General features: G+C 48.8%; 1 protein-coding gene across 1 annotated transcript in view; it reads left to right on the top strand.

Annotated features, from left to right (window-relative positions):
- Positions 1-1,165: 1,165 nt before the first annotated feature.
- Positions 1,166-17,856, top strand: part of Cmtm7 (CKLF like MARVEL transmembrane domain containing 7) — a 31,373-nt gene continuing 14,682 nt past the window's right edge. The window contains exon 1 of the mRNA XM_032911033.1: positions 1,166-1,477. Coding sequence (XP_032766924.1) covers positions 1,343-1,477 — 135 coding nt within the window. The 5' untranslated portion in view covers positions 1,166-1,342. The remainder of the gene's footprint in view (positions 1,478-17,856) is intronic.

Raw genomic sequence — 17,856 nt, 5'->3', positions numbered from 1 at the left:
GACACGCCTTTAATCCCGGCATTTAGGAGGGAGAGGCACACAGATCTCAAGGCACACAGAGTTCAAGGCCAGTCTGGTTTACAGAGTGAGTTCCAGGACAGCCAGGGGCTACACAGAGAAGTGTGTGTTGTTTGACGTCTAACACTGAGACATGAACAAACTTCTATTCACCCCAGGTCCAATTACAGACCAGAAAAAAAAAGGGAGGGGGGAATATTCCAAATATTTGGTTCGTGCCAAATAATCTCTTCTTTCCTTGGGTTGTTTTTACATTTTTTCCATCCTGAGAAAGATGAGTTACTGCATCACAGTGTACGGCAGAGAGTGACAGTACAGGACATTGGACATTCTCCTCTGGCCTCTGAAAACACACACACACACACACACAATTAAAAAGCTGTCATGATGCTGAGGGTGGTGTCCTGGTTAGCTTTAACTGTCGACTTGACACGGCCTAGAGTCATCTAAAAGGAATGGTATGGTACACACCTTTCATTCCAGCACTAGAGAAGCAGGAGCAGGAGGATGCCCATGAGTTTGAGGCTAGCTGGGTTTAGATAGAGATACACAGTGAGACCCTGGCTTGTTTTTGTTTGTTTTCGAGACAGGGGTCTCTCTGGGTAGTCCTGGCTATCCTGGAGCTCACTATGTAGACCAGGTTGACCTGGAACTCATAGAGATCCTCCTGTCTTTGCCTCCCTAGTACTGGGATTAAAAACATGTGCGACCACTCTGGCAAAAGAGAGTATGCTAAAAACAAACAAACAAACAAACAGGAAAGAAAGAACAGAGGGAGGGTGGGGGAGAAAGAGGAAGGTCCTGAGGTGTTGGGCCTGTTTTTTTGTTGTTTTGTTTTTTGCTGTAGGTGATGGTGGCACAGGTGCATGTGCCTGTGCATGCGCAGGTGCGCGCAAACACACAAACACACCACACACACACACACACACACACACACACACACACACACACACACGCAGAAATGAACAGCACAGCACCGGTACGCTCGGGGCATTTCCCCCTACTAATGTCAGTACCCAGCAGCAGCTGCACCCACACAAAAAAAATCCCTGGAGGCTCGTCACCAGCTGTGACCTGGGCGGCGCGCTCCTGGGAGAGGCCAGTGCCCCAGGCGTCCGGTTTCCTGCCCACGCCAGTCCAACTTCCGCGTGTCTGGGGGGCAGGGGCTCGCCGGGCTCTGCTCCGGTCTCCTCTCCGGGTCCCGCCACAGCTGGGAAGTGGGATCCGTGCGCCCCGCCTCTGAGGCTCCGCCCCGTCCCGTCCCAGCTTTACCGGCCAGAGGTCCCGGGGCCTCCGAGGCTGCCGGCCGGGGCTGGGCCGCGCGATGTCGCATGGATCGGGGCTCGTCCGGACCACGTGCAGCAGCGGCGGCGCTCCGGGGCCAAGCCAGCCCTCGGAGGGACTGCTGGACCCGGTGTACCCGCGCACCCAGGGCGCCCTGCTCAAAGTGGCGCAGATGGTAAGAAGAGTGGAGTGGCCTGGGGACGGGTACACAGGGTTGCACCTGGCCGGGATCCTGGGGGCATCGCGCACCCCTTTGCTGTTCCTGGTGTCCCCTAGAAAGTTCCTGGAACAGCCCGCAGGATCCCTGGCCCCCTCGCTTCCCCAGCCGCCGCCCTACGGGGCCCAACTCGCGTCCCCACCGAAACCTGGGGTGCGAGTTCCTCCTCGTCCTCCTTCCTCTTCTCCAGGCCGCGCGTCTCGCACCCGGGCAGGGGAGGGAGAGTCTCCCGCCATCCCCTCCGGTCCCCAGGCCGTCTCGCCCTAGAGCGGAGGGCTCGGGTTGGCTTTTGAATCTCTGCTCGGGACCCTGCAGGGAGACGCGCTGCCTTTAAGATCATCGCCAGGTCCCCTGCACTCCCTCAGGCTTCCGAGGCTCCTCAGAAGGCAGCGGGTTAACTAGGCAGGCCTGTGGCTAGAGGGCTTCTGGTGCTCACTTGGAGCAAGGCAGAGTGAGGGGCCGGTTGTTGGTATGACCAGAACTGCACAAAAGCTTCTGACCCGACCAGAAGTTGCCAGGCCTGCTCTGTTTGCTTTTTACCCACCCTTCTTTTATCCCCCCTCCAGTTTTTGTTTTCCAACTTCTCTGAAAATGTCTGGTCTTCAACACCTTTTCTGTTTGTGTGGTGTGTTTTGAGACTGGGTTCCCTACTCATCAAGGGTGGGGAGGGGAGCTGGAGCGTAGGGACCCCGGTGCAAGGTCACAGACCCGGAAGCTGGAACTTCCAGCTAAGCTGGAGCAGCCCCCAGGGGCTGGTTCAGGGCCAGAGCTTTGTGCCTTCCATGACCGTTACTTTGGATGACTAGTGTGTAGAAAGGTGGCTGGCATTCCCTGCCAAATGGGAGAAAGAGGTTCCTGCCTCTCTTGAGAAGGGTGCCTAAAGGACACAGGCAGTTTTAATAAGGACTAAAAAGGCCCGGTGCTAAGCTGACTTGGGTTTGAGTGGATGGTGTGTGGGATCCAGGCTAAGGGCTTTGATCGGTCAAATAAAAAAACAAAAAAAAACAAAAAACAAAAAAAAAACCCGAGGCCACCGGGGCGGAGCTGAGATCTGCATCGGAGATTTGGATCAGAAGTGAAGCCGATGGAAAATGCTTTTCTTTGCTGGTCTGTGGTTTGGGTGCACAAACTTAGTGGAGATAAAGAAGCATTAATGCTGGTCCGGGAGTCTGAGGGACAGGGATATTGCGTGCTTTGGATGGCAAAATCAGTGAGCATAGATTTTAACCATGACTTCGTCTGCCTGCTGCCTCTCAACACCCTCCTCTTAAAGCCCTGGCTGGGAGTCTCCTGCCTTCCCTGCAGCTGGATGACCAAGTCCTGGGAGTGAGGCTGCCTTCGTGGTCCTGGCTGGCTCCTGCCTCTGTCCTGCAGTTCTGACTGGGATCTTCACTGTTAGAATCCTCTGCTTATCCTCCGAGGGTGATCAGAGACAGATGCACTGTGGCTGGGGGCCGCAGTCTCAGTTTGCCAGTGGCTCAGTGGCATACAGACCCCTGGTTCTGTGAAGTGTTTTTAGCGTGCTCTGACCTGTCGGCGCCAGCACCGACCTGGTACCGAGAATCGGGCGAAAGCCTACGGGATGAAAGAAACACGCACACACACGTTATTCGTGTCAAGCCAGGAGAGGGAGAGGGAGAGGGAGAGGGAGAGAGAGAGAGAGAGACTCGTGACTTCGGTAACAAAAGACCGACTAGGAGATCTGAATAAATTAGGGAGAAATCCGAGAAGGCCAGCCTAAATCTCAAGGATAAAGGCTGAGGAAGTAAAAGGCAGAAGTAAATTGACCACCACCCAGGTGTGGTCCAGGTGTGTCAGTTCCACATGCATCAGCCGGGCTCAGCAGAGGTCATGCAGTGGAGACACCGGGTGTTTACTACTTGGTCTTTTCTTCCTGTGCCGTAAATACATGGGAGAGGCCTCTGTCCAACAATCCCATGACTTTGTGGCCATACAGTTACAAAGTGGCCAGGCCCAAATCCAATATGGCACTACATCTCCCCCGTTATTCTTTTATTAAAAAACCATTAGGTGGAAGTAGTGGTCTGAGAGAGATCAGACATGCCTCACAGAGTGCCCAGCTCGGCCATGGCGAGCCACTCTTGCAGTTAGGACTGCACCCCAATGGCTAGAAATGAACTTATGCTGTAACACACCGTTCTGGGCTAACCGTGTGTTTATTGGGGGAGAAACTGGGCAGAGGAGCATTTGACCGGCCCGTACGTTTAAACGGGGTGTAGCTACCTCTGTCTTAGGATCGACCTCTCAGACCCCAGCCTCTCTGTCATAGGACCACCTTGTCGCCCTCAAGGCTCCATGTCTAGATTAGTCAAGGGTCAGAGGAAGTTGCCCGTCACTGAGAATAGCTACATCAGATCATCTTCTCATTCCTCTTACTTGAGCCCAGGGGCGAAGGAGCAGGGGCCAGATGGCATTAATTTAAGAGATTGTGGAAGTTGAGCCTCTCCCGATAAGTAGTGGGCACCTCATCTGGTTCTCCTCAGCTGCTACTACTAAGGGCCGTAGTCAAGCTGCTCCTGTAATAAAATTTAGAATTCCCAATTGTTAGCAACTACTCCAGAAAGTTCACCCACTGTGCTTGCCTAACAATAGATTGGGGGAGGGTAACTACAGACACTGCAGACACAATGGCTGCAGCAGTAATGGCTGCTACAATAGCAGCAAAAGTGCCAAGGTCTTTCCCAGGACAGTTCAGGATCAGTCATTCTTCTCTGGAACAACCAGCAGGCAATGGAACCATTTCTGAGATCTGCATAACCAGGACAGAGTTCTCCAGTCCACAGCAGCTTCACGCAGGCAGCAGTGCACAGAGGGTCGGAGCGCAGGCCGCGGTGGGACGGGACACACTGACTGTAGCAACGCCAGAATTTCTGTGATGACAAAAGATGAGAGGGAATCCTCCATCTTCCTCTAAGGACACAGGAATGACTCCAGGGACCCGAACTAGGAGAGCTGAATCTTCATGCTTCCAGGATCAGCATGTCTCACCAACCACTCAGGCAGCTGGCACACTCCTGTAGCATCCTGTAGAAAAAACACAAACATTCCCTCTTCCCCATATAAAATACCTGGACAGGATCATGCCAATATGTGGATCTTTCTATTTTACCTAGGCTGAAGTATGCCTAGTTGTAGGGAGCCATAAACCTTGGCATCCAAATTTTAAAATTTAAATAAAAGGAGCATTATTAGCATTCAGGGATAGCTCCCCTTTATTTATTAAAATTTGTTAAAATATTATTTATTAAGATAAGTCCTCAAGGATTAAATTGAGGACACTGAGCACTTGTATTTATAATTTGACTTGTATACCAAATTATTGTTTCCAGCATTATTGTTTTGGATATATAAAGAATGAGACTTTTTGACTAATTGTTTCTATGTAAGGCCTATAATCTGCCTGGTATCATTGTCCTCCCTTGCTAAGGGGTCCAGGCAATCCAGTTTGAGTTCTTAAATGGCCTATAAAGGAACAGTACTTAGTGCTCTTAGCCACTAAGCCATCTCTCCAGCCCCTCACCAGCTTTATTTACCTAAACATATGCATTAATTAGAAATGTCAAATCCTGTAAACATTGTCCAGAAATCCCTGAGTTGGCAGGGTGAGGCTGGTAGTTGAAAGTAAGCAAATGGAGCTTCCTCTTTTCGTGAGGGTGTGTTATCAACTCCATTACCATTTTCAAAGAGCTGGGTCTATGGTATTGTTTAGTTCTCTGAGCCAGAGCACTGAAAGGACAGTGAGTTGTCAGACAATTCACACTGAAATCACTCACTGATTTCAAGTAGAAAACCTGCCTCTAATAAAGCATTAAGTAATTGTAAAATTTGAGGGCTAGTAGTATCTAAAAAAGGAAAACTTTTTAATCAATTGTAAAACCACAAGCCACACCTTTGGCTATCAGTATATGAATTGAAAGCTTGATTTTAACATTAAAAAACAGTGGCTACAGCACGTAATTTAATAGTCTATATTGAAGCAGGGGAAACTCAAGAGAATAAACAGGTGATCCAATCATACATGTAGCCTTTTCATTAGATGAACCACCTATAAATACAGTAAGCGCATTTTCTATGGGTTGCATGCACAAATTTACAGTAAATACAAAAGCATGCAAGGAGTAAAATTATCAATTTTGCCTGAAATTTGTATATGTAATAGGCCAAATATCAGTATTTTGTAATAACCAATTAAATTGCTGTTTGGACTAAGGTATGTTTCACCAGGTTTCTTAAAATACTTCCATGACTCTAGCCTACAATTCTGTATTAACACAGCTGAAGTTTTATCTCCAATGTGCATAACAAAGTTAAGTCCTCTGGTAAGGTGAGGTACTTTGGCAATTAACATATCCTTGGAAGCTTAAAATTAGTTTTAAATATTAAAATGAATATTGAATCTTTTTTGGAGCAATAGCTACTCCCCAAATATTAAAGCTCATTTTGAGAGCAAAGGTTTGTAGTAAAATTTCCATATACACTGAAAGATTCAAAGTTCTAACTTCTACATTGAAGAAGCAAAAAAATTACATAAGGCTATTAGGCATTTTTTGTAAAATTTTTTATGATACCAATTCATGGGCTCTCTAAAATTATAAGCAAGCTCGCAAAATAAAAACTCACAATCGCCAGGTCGTAAATAAACTGCATAAAAACAATCCTCTAAATCTATCTTGAAATGGCAGTTGGAGTAAGCAAACAGGCTATGATGCTCTCACAAGTTCTAAAACCTCATCAATCCTTTGTAAATCTTGTAACAATCTCTGCCTGTTTGATTTTTTCTCAATTATAAATAAGTTTGAGTTAGTCAATGTAACACTGGCAATCCTCAATCACAATCCTTAAATTCTCCTTGTAACAACAGAGCACAACCACAAGGTCACCTGAGTTCTGAGTAGTGACTAGGCAGCTGTTCTCTGGGCAGTGGAAATTAGCATTAGAATACAGATAACTTCAGGGCAAACTACAACTTTGGAAAGCAAAACTCAACCTCCAACAAACTAGTCTCCAAAACACCGAGTCTATCCTTCATGCTACTAAGTTTGACTGTCAATTCCTTTACATATGAACGCATCGATGGTGCGGTCTCCAATACCTCAAGAAAGAGACATTGCCCTAAATTCTTTTAGAAGCCTGGTTTCTAGAGTAAGAATTCCATAAAAATATAGACCTATTTCCCTAGGTTGGCCGCATGTTGTCTAGAATGACTCCATCCAAATTACCAGCTTTATGTCAACTTTCTGTTACCAATATTATACCTTTTTAACCATATCCAATAACTTAAAAGCCAATAGTCCATAACCAAGGCATGTAGAGCATATTTATACATTTAAAACCAATCAGAAACAAAATTGAAGTGGCTACACCTATCTTTAATATTTAGACCAAGCACCATTTTTACTTTTCTAGCTATGATTTTAAGAGAAGCACCTTGTAAGTCAGGGATTTTTCTAAGAGAAACAGCCATCAGCTCCTGTACCAAGGAAGCTGAGGGGCTGCAGGAGCCTTTAGGATCGGCTCAAGGTAAACATTTAGCCAGCCCCTGGGGAGCTTGCCCAGCAGACTTAGGCTTCTAGCTACAGATGTAGGCTCCAAAAGCCAATTGAAACCTTTTATTTATTTGTACCTTTTTTGAAAGGAGTTAAAACTACATCAATGCGTGAATCAACCAGCATTTAAAATTTTAACCTTTTCTTTTAAACATGAAACACAAAACATTTAAACAACGAGAAACAAAAACCAGACATAAACTGACAGACATGGACAGCTTGGTGCACCAAGGACAGACAATAGACATAGAGGGAAAAACTAGATGGTGTCCCACCGAAGGGACCCACATATCCTACCTATGGAACCCAGAACCAGAAATAAACATTTCTCCAACAGGAGCCAGCAGAGAGGCAGGACGTCTCCTGCTTTCCCTCTGTTCCTAGGAGAGCTCTGAAAAGGTTTTTCTCTTTCTCCAAAGCATCTGCGGAGAGTCCGGGAGGACTGTTTTTCCCAAACCCGTTCTCTCTCATGTCTAGGGTGTAAACTATCTCTAGCCAGGGTCCAAAGACTAAAATATAACTCTAACAGAACACATACGCAAAAACACTTTACCGTTACCTTGTCCCTTTTTTATGACAAGTTTTACTCAGGCCAAATCATCCAGGCCTTTTCTGCTCCATCTTACGCCCAATCCGTCCCTTCTCCTACGCCGGCCGGGCTCCAGGGACGTCCCGTAGGTGGTACCCCCTTTCTTCTCCGATCTCGGTGGGACCTCCATTTGTCGGCGCCTGCACCGACCTGGTACCGAGAATCGGGCGAAAGCCTACGGGATGAAAGAAACACGCACACACACGTTATTCGTGTCAAGCCAGGAGAGGGAGAGGAGAGGGAGAGGAGAGAGAGAGAGAGAGAGAGAGAGAGAGAGAGAGAGAGAGAGAGATGGAGAGCGAAGGAAGAGTGAGAGTGAGGAGGAATAGTGAGAGAGAGTCCTGTAGCTTTATTCACCACTTATATACCCAAGTCTCCAGGTAGAAAATAACTGGGAAGCACAGTGGGAGACCCTGGCTCGTGACTACCTGGCTCGTGACTTCGGTAACAAAAGACCGACTAGGAGATCTGAATTAATTAGGGAGAAATCCGAGAAGGCCAGCCTAAATCTCAAGGATAAAGGCTGAGGAAGTAAAAGGCAGAAGTAAATTGACCACCACCCAGGTGTGGTCCAGGTGTGTCAGTTCCACATGCATCAGCCGGGCTCAGCAGAGGTCATGCAGTGGAGACACCGGGTGTTTACTACTTGGTCTTTTCTTCCTGTGCCGTAAATACATGGGAGAGGCCTCTGTCCAACAATCCCATGACTTTGTGGCCATACAGTTACAAAGTGGCCAGGCCCAAATCCAATATGGCACTACACTGACCAAGAGGTTTTTTTTTTTAACATGTTACCTTAAGAACCAGAAAGGTTGAAGGGTGGAAAAATGGCTCAGTGGTTAAGACCTTATTCCAGAGGACCCAAATTTAATTCGTGGCACCCACTTCAGGTGACTCTATAATTCCAGGGAGATCTGATGCCTCGCCCCACCCCCACCCCCCGCCACACACACTCCTGCACTCACATGCACCTACCCATGCACAGATATAGGTACATAATTTAAAACGGCAAAGGCCAAGGCTTGGGGCTGTGGCTCAGTTGGCAGAGTGCTTGATCAGAACTCACGGAGCCCTGTGCTCCAGTGCCAGCGCCCGTAAGACTGGGTACGGTGGTGGCTCCTGCCTTTAACCTCAGACCTCAGGTGGTAGAGGCAGGAGACTCAGGTTCAAAATCATTCTTATCTGCTTAGTTCCAGGCCAGCCTGGGCTACATGGGACCTGGTGGTGGGAGTAGGGGGACTTGCCTTGGGCTCCTCTGGGCTTGTCACTTCTAGAAAATGAAGAGACTAGGGGTCAAGAAGAATCCCAGTCTGGTGTTGAGTCCTTGTGCTTCATGGGTCTTTTCTCCAGGCGTGATTCCTGCAGCTCTGTGCTCCCTCCCCATCTTCCTCAATAGGCAGTCCCCTGATCACTGCTCTCGACTTTGAGGCAGATCTTTTTGTTTGTTTTCCTTTTATCCAGACAGGGTTTCTCTGTTCTGAAACAGCTCTGTAGACCAGGCTGGCCTTGAACTCAGAAATCTGCCTGCCTCTGCCTTCTGAGTGCTGGGATTAAAGGCCACGCCTGGTTTGTTTGTTTGGTTGGTTGGTTGGTTGGTTTTTTTTTTTTTTTGGTTCTTTTTTTCGGAGCTGGGGACCGAACCCAGGGCCTTGCGCTTCCTAGGTAAGCGCTCTACCACTGAGCTAAATCCCCAGCCCCTGTTTGTTTGTTTTTAAGTCTTGTATTGTTCTCACCACTGTGCAGGGGACTGCACACTCAGCCCCAGGACTGACTGTATCATCCCACTAAATGTTTTTAAGGAATGGAGTCATGTCTTTGTCTAGTAAGGAAACTGCCTAAGACAACATGAGTGCCTAAAAGCCACCCAGTGGGTGGCAGCCGCCCAAGGCTGGTTTTTCATGGGTATCCGAAACTTGCATCCCTAGAACACACAATTCTGGCAAAGTCTGAACTTGCGAATGATCCAGAGAAATCAAAACCATGGTGAGGCAAGGTCACACACGTGACGCTGTTGATAATCAAAAGGACAGATGACAAGTGGCTTGGGTGCAGAAGTAGCGAGGCTGGAACTCTGGGATGCTAAGGATAGGAGTCTGAAACAATGCAGCCACTGTAGGGACAGCGCACAGTAGCTCAGAAGTTATGCCAAGCAAGCATGGAGGCCTGAGTGCACCACACACGCAGGCGTGTGCGAACACACGGGCACACACATCACACACGCGGGCACACACGTAAAACAGGAGCTGCACGACCAGCACTCCTGCTAGCCTAGGAGAAGCAAAAACTGTACCGACACATATATAGTCATTTTCATTATCACAATAGCCAGAAACTGGAAACCACAGACAACCTGCCAAATGGTGAATGAATTAATAACAGAAACAGAAAGGGCTACATTTGATGAGTTATTATACAGGAAAAAAATGGGGAAGAATACTGAGTTATGACGCTATATGTGAGCTTTGGAAACATTGTGTTAAGTGGGAGGGGGAAAGCCACTCACCAAAAGATCATGTTCTATGATTCTGGTCAGATGAGTATTGAAAGTAGGCAAATTCATAGACACAGATAAAAATCAGTGGCCGCTCAGGGCTGGGTCGGGGCACTGGCGGAAGGAAGTTGGAAGTGACTGTTGATGGGTGCAAGGTTTTGGGTGGTGAGTGAAACGGTTAAAAGTTGTGGTTGATGGTTAGACAACCGTTGAGACTATCCTAAAAGCCGCTGGACTTCACACTTGAGATAGGAGTTAAGGCTCAGTTAGCCATTAAAAAAAAGAAAGAAAAGAAACCTTAGAGAGGCAGTTTGTGAGGGGAGGAGAGCAAAGAACACTTTGGGCAGCCTCCAGGGACGGGACGCAAGCTGTATTTCAGGGACACCCATAGCCTGCCCAGCCGCAGAGCGTAGGCTGATGGGCCAGTCTTCTGGTATCACCTGGGTGTCCTCCATGGGGCCAGAGCTGGAAGGGAGCAAATGGGTGTATGCATCAGAGGACAGCTTTGTGGTCCTCTGAGCTAGGCGTGGTGTGCAGATCTAGCTCATGGTGTCCTAGCTACGCAGAAGGTGGAGATCAGAAGTTCGAGATCATGCATGGCTACACAGAGTTCAAGACTAGTGTGCACTAAAACAGGCCCTGCCCAAAGGGAAGGAGGCATGGTGTTCCACACGGTGAACTTCAGTAGTTCCAGCGTGTGGATCTCAGAATCCAAGGCCAGCCTGCTCTACCTAGCAAGCTCCAAGCCAGCAGAGGCTACGTAGTGAGACTGTCTCAAAAAGAGCAAAATAAGTAACTATAGGGTAGCATCCCTTGAATCTTTTTTATAATAATTAAAAGCCTCCTCAGACCCCATCCAAGTGGGACCTCGTTTTCCACCTCCAGAAATACAGAGGCTAAAAGACAGCAAAGAAACACATTGCTGACGTCCTGCCTGCTCCTAACCCACCCCTGACCTGAGGACAGGAAGCTACTTTCTGCTGAAGGCTAAAGAAAATTTTAAAACTCGGTAATAAGGCCAGAGGGGTGGCTTGGTGGTTAAGAGCACTGGCTGCTCTTCCTGAGGTCTCAAGTTCGACTCCCAGCACCCACATCTGGCAGCTCACAACTGTCTGTTGTGTGTTTTATTCTTCCTAATAAAGGTGATTTGTTTGTTGTACATACCATCCATCCAAAGCATTAGTAATGAGGAAATTCTTAGGATTTTGTAGAAGGTACATATAGTTTGGGTGTTTTACAACAAAATTAGAAGGTGCTTCTTTCTGGCTTACTGAATGAAACTTGCTGTGTGGCTTTAAAATCTTTGTATTTGTTTCTGTGTGTGTTTGTTCCCAGGTGTTTATGTGTGCAGGAACATGCCCGTGTACATGTGCGTGTGTGTGTGTGCGTGCGTGTGTGTGCGTGCGTGCGTGCGTGCGTGCGTGCGTGCGTGCGTGCGTGCGTGCGTGTGTGTGTGTGTGTGTGTGTGTGTGTGTGTGGTGTCCCTGTATATGGAGACCAGAAGGTCAGCCTCCAGTGTCATTAGGAGCTGTCCTTAGCTGTCCGACCTTGTTTCCTGAGCCAGAGTCCCACATTGGGAACTATAGCTTGCCAATTAGACTAGAGGACTGGCCCACCGCCCCAGTGCTGGGATTACACTTGGTTGTCACTGTGCCTGGCTTTTTACATGAGTGATGGGGGTTTAAATCAAGTCCGTGAAGGAGTAAGAAGCAAGTCCTCCACCAACTCCACCCCTCGGCCCCTCCCCCCTTTGAGGCAGCATCTCAAGCACCTAGACTATCCTAGGCTCAAACTCAGTACATAGCTGACGATGACCTTGAACTCATGATCCTCCTGCATCCACCTCCAGAGTGCTGAGATGACAGGATGCCCCCGTGGGCCCAGCTGCAGTTTGTTTCTTCCTAGTGAGGTTTGCAGCCATGCATGGAGGCACTGTGATTCACCGTACAGCTTCTCTCCCTCCCCCGCCTCACCTTCAAGTTCGCTGGCCTCCAGGCCGGTTTGTGGAACACAGGGTCCTTCCTTGTAGAGAAATCTTGTTGAACAAATGTGCCAATAGTTCATCAGGATTCATGCCGCCTGCCTCCTGCAGCGAGAGAAACTGAGAGCTTTGTGCTCTTCTGGGATGGCTGGCATTGAACAATTTTCTAGACTGGTCTCAAACTCAACAGAGATCTGCCTGCCCCTGCCTCCTGAGTGCTGAGTGCTTTACCAGGCTTTTAAAATATTATTTCATTTATTTTGCGTGTGCACGTGTGTGTGTGTGTGTGTGTGTGTGTGTGTGTGTGTGTGTCCACATGAACTCACGTGTGCACATGCAAACATCCAAACCTGATCTGCACTTTTGGCCTAGAGACTTTCAGTGTCTGCAAATTAATGGCTGTCCCTTTATTGTCCAAAGATTTCAAGGTGCCAAGAAGACGAGCTATCACAATTTTAACCGTGGATTTGGTGCCTGGCATTTTGAAAAAGGGACAGTGACTGGTTAGTCAGTCGTGCTTTGAGATGTTCCTGTATTTAATTCATGTTGGCTATGATTGTAGGCAGTTCTAGAAGGCAGAGCCCCACAAGTGGGAAACTTTACGTATCCTCCCACCCCCGGAAAAGCCAGCTGCTGCTGTGCTGAAAACCACTGGCCAGAGGTGAGAGATGAGATACCTGGAAACCAAGAGAAGGGTGCACCAGGCTACAGGGCTGCATAGAGGAAAGGGTGTGGGGTACCAGTGATTGGTCCCCTAGGGTGCCAACAAACCCACAGGTTTTTGTTTTGCTTTGTTTTGTTGGTAAGCAATCTAGTGGGTCTCAGAGACCTCCAGGGCCCTGCTGGCTATGCTCAGAGTGGTACCGGGGGAACAGTGTAGTTCTGGTTGTTGGAGAAGGCCTCTCTCCGTCTTCCCCTGCCCTGGTTTCCTGCCTGGCAGTGCATCTGTTTCCTCCCTGACATATGCCTACCGCCTGTACTGCTGGCCAGCCTCCACCCTGGCTGGCCCCTCTGACCTGCCAGCCGCTGCTGGCCCTGTCACCAGACTGGCTCCTCACTCGCTGGCTACACTCCCTGCATCTCTCACAGGCCAGGGGAGGCATTCTCTTCAGAGCCTGGACCCAGTTGAGAGAGCGTGAGGGACTCCCAGAAGTGACAGAACACGCCTGCTCCCCCATTCCACTCCTTGTGGGGTATCTGTAACTGCTGAGGCCCAGCCTCTGTCAGACAGCAGGTCCCCTGGCTCTGGGCTGGCAGTTAGCAAGGCTGAGAGACCGGCCCTCCCCCACGTTTAGGACAAATGGCCTCATGGTTCAGATGAGAACTTTCTTGGGTAAGCACTTTCTGGTGCTCTGAAAGGACAGCCGTGAGACTGGGGAGGAGCCCTTTCTTACCAAGAAGACAGGAAGCAGGGGAGATGAGAGCCTGCAGCAGGACCTCAGGGCTTTCACACCCACCTCTCTGAGCAGCTGGCTGCCACTCTCCATCTTGCTTATGAAGAAGCAAAAACAAACAGACGACTTTACCGTGGAAACATGGCGGTTAACTAATGGTTGTCTGGGTAAGATGCTGAGCTGGGTGTTTCCTCCTGTTTCCTTGCTAAACTCTCACGGCCTTAGGGGCTTGTAGTGAGGCCAGGGAGCTACATCATCCAAGGCCTGAAAGCCATGACTGAGACACTTGGATTCTGGCCAAGTCAGAAGTCCAGAACCTAAGCTTTTTTTTTTTTTCTTACTTGAGACCGGGTTTCATGTATCCCAGCCTCAGGCTTTCTATGTGTGCCTAAATATAAGCTTGACCTTTTGACCCTCCTTCCTCCACCTCCAGAGTGAGAGATTACAAGCATAAGAGAGCTGTGGGCGCTGTTAGCCTAGCGGGGCAGGCATTTTACCAACCGAGCCATCGTCTCCGGCCCCTCGCTGTATGAGTCTTTTTTTAGACTTTTATTGTTTTTGTGTATGTGTGTGAGCACCTGCAAGGGTTTATGTGCACCACCACAGGACCTAAGATGCCCTGGAACTGGAGTTACAGGATACAGGCGGTTGTGAGCTGTTATGTGGGTGCTTGGATATGAACTCAAGACCTCTGGAAGAGCAGTGGGTGTTTTAAAGATTTATTTATTTTATGTATATGCATTCATTGTCCCTGTCTTCAGACACACCAGAAGAGGGCATCAGATCCCATCACAGATGGTTGTGAGCCACCATGTGGTTGCTGGGAATCGAACTCAGGACCTCTGGAAGAGCAGTCAAAGCTCTTAACCACTGAGCCATCTCTCCAGCCCCCCAGCAGTGGGTGTTCTTAACACTGAGGTATCTATCTCTCCATCTCCCTGGCTGATTAGGTTTCCTTTCCCCCCTTCTTTTGGATAAGCAAGCACTGAGATAATTATGATTTTCCCCATGCTAGAAACAAAAACAAAACCTACTGAATTCTGCCCCTGCACTTGAACCTGGCTAGGGCCAACCAAGGCACTTTTTCTCACCAAGCCTGCAGCTTTTGTGTATGGTGAGCAGGCTCTCCCAGGCCTGTCCATGATAGACACATCCTTGGGGTAACCCCCACCAAAGACACATTCTTATGTAAGTGCATTCTAGCGAGGGTGGACTCCTGGCGCTGGTGTGTGGCTTAGGACAAGGGGATGGGGCATCATTCCCACAAGTACATCCTGCCATCGTCGTCTCAGAGGTGAGCGGCTGCTGAGTGCAGCCAGAACAGAAGGGTGTGGAGGAATGGGTTCATAGCAGCGTCCCTAGCTGCCGGAGGGAGATGTCCTGCTGGATAGAGGGGATCCGGGCATTCGAACAGGAAGAAATCCGACCTGGGAGTTGCGGACTCCCTGCTGTGTTCTGTGGAAGCCACTAGAGCTGCCTCCTCTGTCTCATTCCCACAGAGACTGTGCCAGGTGTGTCCAGTCTTCACACTGTGGCAGACACTGCCACACACTCAGTTCACACCAGAGAACTGCACAATTGAGTTTCTCTCTATCTCTCTCACACACACATACATCATCATCATCATCATCATCATCATCATTGTGTCATCATCATCTAAATGTTTCAAGTAAGTTGATACTTTGTGTCAAGCTACCACTGTTCATAGCTATCCTGGGGCACGTGCGGCCCACTGGCCACAGGTCGGACACATCCGGGCGGAGTCTGTGGGTATCCACACCTGCTGCATGTCCCTGTCTGTGATCTTGGCTTGTCTGCCGTCTTCTCTCCTGTCCCTCTGGACCCAAAGCTCACATTGCAGATGCCCTCAGGACTTCCCATGTTACATTTGTTTCATTTTGCTGTCCTCTGAAAGAGCTGCATAGGTTTTTAGGTGTGTGTGTGTGTGTGTGTGTGTGTGTGTGTGTGTGTGTGTGTGTGTGTGTGGCATTTTTTCCAACTCCAATTTAAAATAAGAGCAGGAGGGGTGGGGATCAATATTTACTGAGTGAAAAATAAAATCGATGGGGAAGAATATTATTTCAACAGCCTTTTCCTGTTTCGATAATGTCATAGTGACAGCAGTAACTGAATCTGTGTGTGCGTGCATGTGTGTGCGTGCATACGCATGTGTGTGTGTGTACATGTTAGCTGCATGTACTGGCAAGATACCTATGTATGCATATGCATGTCAGAAAGTCAGGGGTCAGCCTCAGGTGTCCTTAGTCATTCTTCCCATTTTATTTATTTATTTATTTATTTAATTTGAGGCAGTGTTTCTCTGTGTAGTCTTGGCTGTCCTATAACTCTGTAGACCAGGCTGGCCTTGAACTCAGACATCCTCCTGCCTCTGCCTCCTGAGTGCATGGGCCATCACTGTGCAGCCACTGTTCACCTTTAAGACAGGTTCATTGTCTGAACCTGGAACTCACCTGCCAAGTGAGCCCCAGGGATCTGTCCCCACCGACCCAACACTGGGGTGACAGGTATGGATGACCAGTATTGGCCTCCTTACATAGGTGCTGAGGATCAATCTTTGCTCTCACGCTTATGCGGCAAGCACTGTGCCACCGGGGCCACCTCCCCAGCCCCTTCCTGTTGAACTCCTTGTAACACTCACCATCGGCAAATGTGTCCTGGAGAACAGGGTGTGACTGCCAGAGTGGGGACTGTCCCTGTATCTCCCGATGATTCAGTTGGAAAATTAGCCGGGCCATAGACATGCTTGTCTATAGGGCAGCGCTGGTTTTGCTTTTGAAGAAAGCTGGCCTGGGGCTCACAGTCCAATCCTCCTCCCTCCCCACCTTGTGCTGTCATCCCCAGGGGTGACACTGGTTTTCCAAGGCTTCTTGGTCAGGGTGTCCTGTTCACTGTATGACACTTTGGGTAGAGAGAAGAACTCTGGGTCAAGACACATGTAGAAGTCTGAATAAGAACTCCCCTCCCCCCTCCAGCCCCTGTAGGTTCCATATGTATATTTGAAGGCTTAGTGCCCAGTTGATGGAACTGTTGAGGAAGGATTAGGAGGTGTGGCCTTGTTGGAGGAGGCATGTCACTAGGGGTGGCCTTTAAGGTTTCAGAAGCCCACACCATTCCAGTTGGCTCACTCTATAACAACCTTATGGTTGTTGTCTCATCATGTAAGACCTCAGCTACTGCCCCAGCATTCTATAACTTACTTTCCATCTTGGTGTTCCTTCACAGCGATAAAAAAGTAACTGGGCTGAAGAGTGGTCTCAGTGATGGAGACACTGTTGCAAAGGAGCCAAGGTCAATTCCCAGCACCCACACGGAGGCCTGACACCTCCTCAGGCACCAGGGATCCCTGTGGTGCACAGATACTCATGCAGGGAAAGCACTCACTGAATAGGATACATTTTAAAGATTATGAAAGTAACTAAGACAGCACATGTGTCCTGATGAGGCTCCACATGGCCACCCTCAGTGGTGACAGCTGTTCTGAGAGGTGCAGTGACTTCTTTCACAGCCGGTTGTCTGTTTCACTTCAGCAGGCAGGCTACGCTGTAACTTTCCACTCTAACCTAGTTTGGATGGGGGTGGGATCATTTAGCCCAGTTTGGTGGGGAGGAATTGCTAGAGCAATCCTCATTATTAATCATCATTAATCATTATTAATCATCATTAGCAGGGCCTGGGGTTTGCTGATCATTTGTAGCAGGGCCTCAGCTGCTCTGAAGCGTCTGTGAAAATGAACCATCAGATTTGATCTCTGAAAGGGGGAGAGGGAGGAGAAGAGATTTTCCTCAGTGGCGTAGCCCCTGGTAAGTCGCCCGTGCTTCGGGAAGCAGGCCTAATTAAATTCAGTGCAAGGGAAAAAGAGGAAGTGTGTGTGAGTGAGTGAGTGTGTGTGTGCGTGCGTGCGCGTGTGCGCGCGTGTGTTTGCGTGCACGTATAACTGGGAGCCCTGGCGCCATAAGAGCTAAAGGAGGAAAAGAACCTTGGGCCGGAGTCCACAGAAAACAAGGTTCTGCCATCTTCATTCCTGCTTAGGAATACAGATCTCCCATTGCTGACTTCCAGAACTGCAAGGGACTAGACATCTGTTGGGGACCATTTGTTCGAGAAGCCATGAGAGACTCATGCAGCCCATTAAAGACTTGTAGTGCAGCCAGATTCTAAACAGCGTGGACGGACACAGTGCACTGTTGGCATCATATATGCACTCCTTCTGGGCGGCCTTCCCTTGTTCCCAGGCATAAGCCTGCCAAGGGCCGTGGCCAGCCTCTCAGTCCCTCTGAGTGACAGTTATCTCTCA

Source organism: Rattus rattus, chromosome 8 (assembly GCF_011064425.1).
Source record: "Rattus rattus isolate New Zealand chromosome 8, Rrattus_CSIRO_v1, whole genome shotgun sequence".
In the NCBI taxonomy this organism is placed as follows: domain Eukaryota; kingdom Metazoa; phylum Chordata; class Mammalia; order Rodentia; family Muridae; genus Rattus; species Rattus rattus.
This window is presented reverse-complemented; position numbering and strand designations above follow the sequence as displayed.